General features: G+C 45.6%; 1 protein-coding gene across 1 annotated transcript in view; it reads right to left on the minus strand.

The window, feature by feature from the left end:
- Nucleotides 1–4,792, minus strand: part of CRTAM (cytotoxic and regulatory T cell molecule) — a gene marked incomplete at its 3' end in the record, with an annotated part of 14,581 nt that extends 9,789 nt beyond the window's left edge. Inside the window, exons 1-2 of the mRNA XM_009699430.1 lie at nucleotides 4,744–4,792; nucleotides 1,317–1,463 (exon numbers count right to left, since the gene is read on the minus strand). Of these exons, the coding sequence (XP_009697732.1) occupies nucleotides 1,317–1,463; nucleotides 4,744–4,792 (196 nt within the window). The remainder of the gene's footprint in view (nucleotides 1–1,316; nucleotides 1,464–4,743) is intronic.
- Nucleotides 4,793–5,515: the final 723 nt, after the last annotated feature.

The following is a 5,515-nucleotide window of genomic DNA, read 5'->3' on the forward strand; positions in this document are numbered from 1 at the left end:
AGTTGCTGTGTCGACTCAACAAAACTTTAAGCATCAAAAGGGCAGAATAAAGTGTCTCAATCCAAAATTGTTGGCATAGAAAGAGAGCATCTGTGGCTGTAGCCAGGGCCAAAGACAACTTGCATAAATTAAATAATTCTTGCTACTCTTGCCTACCTCTACAATGTAAAATACTGAGAACATACATATATGTCAAAAATAGACATAACTGATGGAGAGGTGATTTCCTCCTAGGTCTTGCAGTTCTTGGGTGCATGATCGGACTGACAGACTGCAACAGGGGAGAGGAACCCCTGCCGTAGCCTGCTGTGCTTTTTGGAAGCCTGGATGTCAAAGCAGCACAGAGCGAGTTGCAGTAGCCCTGTTTCCCGTGTTTTCTAAGTGCTGAGGATTTTTTGGATCCCATTTGAATATAATGGTTCATTTGCATTATACTGAGAGTACTGAACTTTGGATCCTGGATTCCACAGGAAACAGTTCCTAATACATACATGTGTGAGTCATTTAAAATTGCTAATAAACACTCATCCCACTTGCTATTGTAACTGAGTAAATAGGAGCAACAGTTACTCATGACATTTTCCGTTTAGAAATATTGGCAATACTTGGGGGAAATATTAGTAGGCTGGTTTGATGCGGGTGGCAAGACCTGGTGGCTGTGATTCTCAGAGCAACCAAAGAGGACCCTCAGTTCCTGGGCAGTTTCAAGGGGAGTTGGGTACCCAATGTCATTTGGATAAATGCCACTTATTATTATCATTAAAGCCTAAACAAGCAGGGATGCTGACTAGGTACTGTACAAATGGGGAAGACCAAGGCAGTCCTCATCTTGTAGAGCTGTCAAACTTGGACCAACGGGAGGAGAGATAAGGGCAGAGAGACATGAGGTGTAGGGAGTGGAAGGGAACACAATAAATGCAACTTTGCCTTTGTCAGCACCTATTAGAAATCGCTGCTTGTTTTCTAAAAATTTCCTCGATGCGCTACATCGAGTTCCCCAATGAGCAGAAATGTACCCAGGGCTTTCAGGCACGTCCACTCCTGTCTCTCTTGTAAGGCAAGAGTGGGTTTTTGTGCTAATCTCTTGGTGCTGGTGGTAACTACAGTTCATTGCTGAAAGCTCTAGTGCTCGACCACTCTTGTGGGGGTTTCCATTTCATCACCTTCCTGCCAGAAAGGGGCTGAACGTAAAAACCACCTTGAGCGGTTGGGTAGCAGGTGACTCAGACTGGCCACGGGTGGGAGCTGGGAAAGCCCACTGCTGACTGACCCTCCAGCCCCTCGTGGAAAGTGCTGCGTTCAGTTTTCACACTTACCTCGATGAGTGTTTAAAAAAATGGCAAACCCGTGAGGGTTTAACCACTGCCGAGCAGAATGGTTGTGACTGCTGAGGGTGCAGCGGAGATTCAGATCCTCTCCTTCCTTTAGAGTTACGGTTTCACTGCCAGCTCCTGGAAAATCCCCTGCCAGAGTTGAGGGGAAAAAACAAGTATTAGAACGTGACATGAAACAAAGTGACAATGTCTCACACAGAGTAGTATGTCAATTTTCCTTTTTTCAAGAGTGTAAAGGTTTTTCTACATTAGGAAATTTGCCAATATTATTGTAGTGATATAAATAAATCACAATCCTTAGGCAGGTCATCACAGTCACTAAGACTTGTACCAAAGGTTTGTGATCTTCACCTGCTAGCGTAACCAGATTTAGTTATTAAATTTTATTCCACATGAGTCAATAAAGAATTGATAGCAGACCCATTTAATACACTTTGTCCCTGTATGTTAACACAAACGTTAATTTTCATTATTCCACGTTCCATTCTGGAGCTGTTGAACCTGGTTTGCATGCGTGTGTGACTGTGCAGTGAATGATCAGCATCTCTGAAAAATGAGGCTTTTTTCATTCAGAAATTATAATGCTGCAACTGCTTTGAACTGGCTTTGAAACTTCTTTTGAAGATAGGATCTAGAAACCTGTCCTGGCCCAGGTTACTAAAATGAAATTTCTTTCTCTCTCCTCCCAGTTCATTTTACAGATGGGCAGTAAAGTGTGTTTTTTCTCTCCAGACATTCTAAGATATCTAATACACTTTGTGAAAATATTTGATGGCCTGGAATGAATTACCTTCTCCAGAAGAAAACATGCCCTGGAGAAATTACTAAGAGCAGTACCTGGGTCAGAGATAAGTAAATAGGCAGTAAGAGGGTTTTATGTTTCATTCTGGTTTTGTGTGTTTTGATTTTATTTTCCAGGTAGCTGTCTGCTGCGAGTTCCTACTGCAAATTTGAGCACTGTAGTCTGGGGAAATGAATATTTCTGGGTTTCAGGAAAGCTTTTCATTTTCTTAAAATATACTAGAAATGAAGCTATCATAGGGCATTCTTGCTGGATCTGATCTTTTACCACTAAAATCAGAGGAAGGACTTGTCTCCCTGTAAGACAGTAGTTTCCCATGGGGATCTGTTGCCATGCCTGACCCTTGAGCTGAGCACACCTGACTTTTTCCTGGGCCAGAGGTGGCACGGAAAAAACGGTCAGTGGTGTAGCTTGGGACTTCACAAATAGTAAATACACCATAGATATTTTCTCTATCTTCACTGTCTAATCTTTGGAGTCTATAAGCTTGTAGAAGAGATTTCCTTGTAATATCTCAATATTTTTACTTCTGAATTTGTGAGTACGATGTATGCTGCTTTAGTTAAGGAGAAACTATCAGTACAGACCTGCTGCATGTCCTTACTGTATGGTGCCAGAGACACCACAGGCTGGGTTCGACTGAATCGCTCTACACCACTGAAGCCCTGTTGAACTTAGAGTGGCTATAACTGATTTACCATCACATATGGCACATCAGTGCCTTTGGCTTGTATTTCCTCTTGATTCCATCTCCATTTCCTAGGGGTAGTGTCTCAGCTGGCTTCTCCGGGCTTGTGCCACATAGGGGTCACTTGCAGAGGAGTGGTAGAAAAGGAAAACCTTCTTGCATGGGTTCCGCTTGTGAAGACCCGTGTCAGGAGGTGCATGCTCTTAAGGTAGCAGAGAGGGCCTTGTCTGTGGCTTTCCACGGGGCCCTTCTGCATTTTTTTCGTCATGATGGTTTCCTGTTGCTAACAGCAGTGTGGGGTCTTTCGATCGCACTTTTGGAGGTGAGAGCAGCAAGACTGAACGAGAAAAGGTGGGGGTGTTGCTTGCTTTGCTAAAACAGAAAAAAGCAGCCCCCAGAACAGCGCATATATGTAATTTCCATGAAAGGCCATGGCTTCATTCACACCGTGACTCGCAGGCCAAATTTCCATTCTTGTATATGGAGCAGTTTGACACGGCTGTGGTCTTCAAGCCACTGTAGCCCACCACAGTACAGTCACTGGGGCGTGGGAGATGCTCCCGTGCCAGCTCCAGAAGACACTGGTCCTTGCACTGTGTGGATCCCAGGTGCCCCGGCTACCTGGAAAAATTAGTCTGGCATCAAGTACGGTGATATATCCACCTTCTTGCCAAGAAAGGGCAACAATTTCTTGCTAGAAATTGCAGAATGCAACTGAGCAGAATGGTTCATGCCTCTGGTTGCTATTATTTGAGCCATCAGAAAGTGCACAGAGACCTTGATGCATTGAGTGCGTATCAGCACAACATTTCAGTGTTATCTTTAAAACTGTAGCCTATACAGACATCCTGTTTAATGAGTTATTTTTGACTTGTGGCTGCCGACCTGTGAGTGGGAGTCTGAATTAATTCTGATGGCCAAGAGCAGCTAGAGACTGCCAGCCGGTACAAATTCATTGTGCAGGAGTCTGGCAATATTGGGGGAAGAGGGGTTGTACGCTCAGAGCAGAAGCTGCTGATTTGGAGCAAGCCTAAAGTGCAAGGCAAGTGCTAGTTCAGCTAGAATATAACTGACAGCTCTTTAAGGCCTGGCTTTTTTCAATCAATGGTAATAAAATATCCGAAGCATACGGTATTACAGAATGCTCTGTCGCTGTTTAGACACTGAGACTTGATGCGGCCTCTGTTAACAATACCTTTGTGCGTGAGAGTATTAGCAAAGTGTCAGCAACAACGCTGCTATGGTTTCTGCTCCAGCACTTGTTAAGAAGGGAGAGGGACTTGTGCTTTGGCCAGCACCAATGTGTGCGTGTCTCCTGCAAAGGTCAGGAGTGAAGACTGCAAGAATCCCGAGCAGTAAATAGCTGTCTTGCCGCTTTCCTTACTTAAATCTTTACCCATTTGACAAATATGAACCTCTCACACTGTCCTGTGTATAGAAGACTGGAGAATGGCAAAGTAGGTATAAGCTACATCCTCTAGTAGGAGTAAGGAGATTGAGCATTTTAAGTGCTTTTCATTTAGAAAGCACTTGCAAAGTACTTTGAAAATTACTCTGACTTCTTATATCAGCCTCTTATTACATAACACATGAACAAAGGCATACACAGATATTCAAGCAATGGAAAGTAAGCAGTCATCCGCTGTCCAAATTTAAGGGAGAATCTTTCGATTTCCCAGTGCTTTGCCGTCTCGAGCATGGTGCCAGCTGCTCGGTGAACTGGTCTCATCGATACTGGAGTCAGCTGGAATTCAGCACCAGCGTGCTTTGGAAATTGGGTGACAATATGGCATTGTCAACGAGAAAACAACAACAGCAAAGCTGCCTTGCGCGTGGGGTGCTGAAACTCTGGAAACTGAGCTCTCCAAGCTGGACTCCTTGCAAAGGGGAGATCGCGTAAGGTAACGCGTGTAGCTTACCTTGCATCAGGAACAGAGCCGCGATGTGTAGCACCCTGGTGAAAGTCATGTTGCGGTGTGGGTGCAGACGTCTGTGCCGACTTCCTCTCTCTGCCGGGGCTGTGGTGCGGCAGAGCCCTTTTCAGCACCGGGGGAGCAGATTTACCATGACTTCATCGCTGGCGGGGTCTCTGCCTCCTCTCCTTCTCTCTGCTGTTCCACTCTCTTCTCACCTTTCTTAGGTGTTGGCGATTGCTGAGAAATCGGTGACCTCACAGGTCCCTAAAATGAAGCTGGTGGGCGACAGGACTGGGGGCATTTCACCTTGCACCCCCTCCAGCTCTGTCTCGCTCAGCATCCGTGTGGGGGAGAGATGTACATGGGGGGGAGGCAGATGAAGGTTAAGAGAAACATGGGCCTGGGGTAACCCTTCTGGGAACCCCTGCTGCAGCGATCCTACAGTGCGCTGTGTGCAAGATTTAATTCCCCAAGATGGGGAGGTACCCAGTCGGGCAGAATTTCTTTGGTGGATGCTGCTGTAGTGCAGTAGTTGGTAAGGTTGCTCGAAAACCCAGCTGTGCGGTTTAAATCCCTGGAAAAATAGTCTTGTACCGCCGTGTGCATGGGAGGTTTGCTTTGTTCTGTTTGCAGGGATCCTGGGACAACAAGTCACGAGAGAAAGGTAATTTGCTGCGTGTGGTTTATGGCTCTCCAGGGAGTGAAGTGTTGGTGAGGTGGTTGTGAAAGGTTCACCGAGCACTGAAGCACAGGGCAGAGGGATGACTACATCAAG

The sequence above is a fragment of the Cariama cristata genome, unplaced genomic scaffold (assembly GCF_000690535.1).
Source record: "Cariama cristata isolate BGI_N322 unplaced genomic scaffold, ASM69053v1 scaffold3404, whole genome shotgun sequence".
Taxonomy (NCBI): Eukaryota; Metazoa; Chordata; class Aves; order Cariamiformes; family Cariamidae; genus Cariama; species Cariama cristata.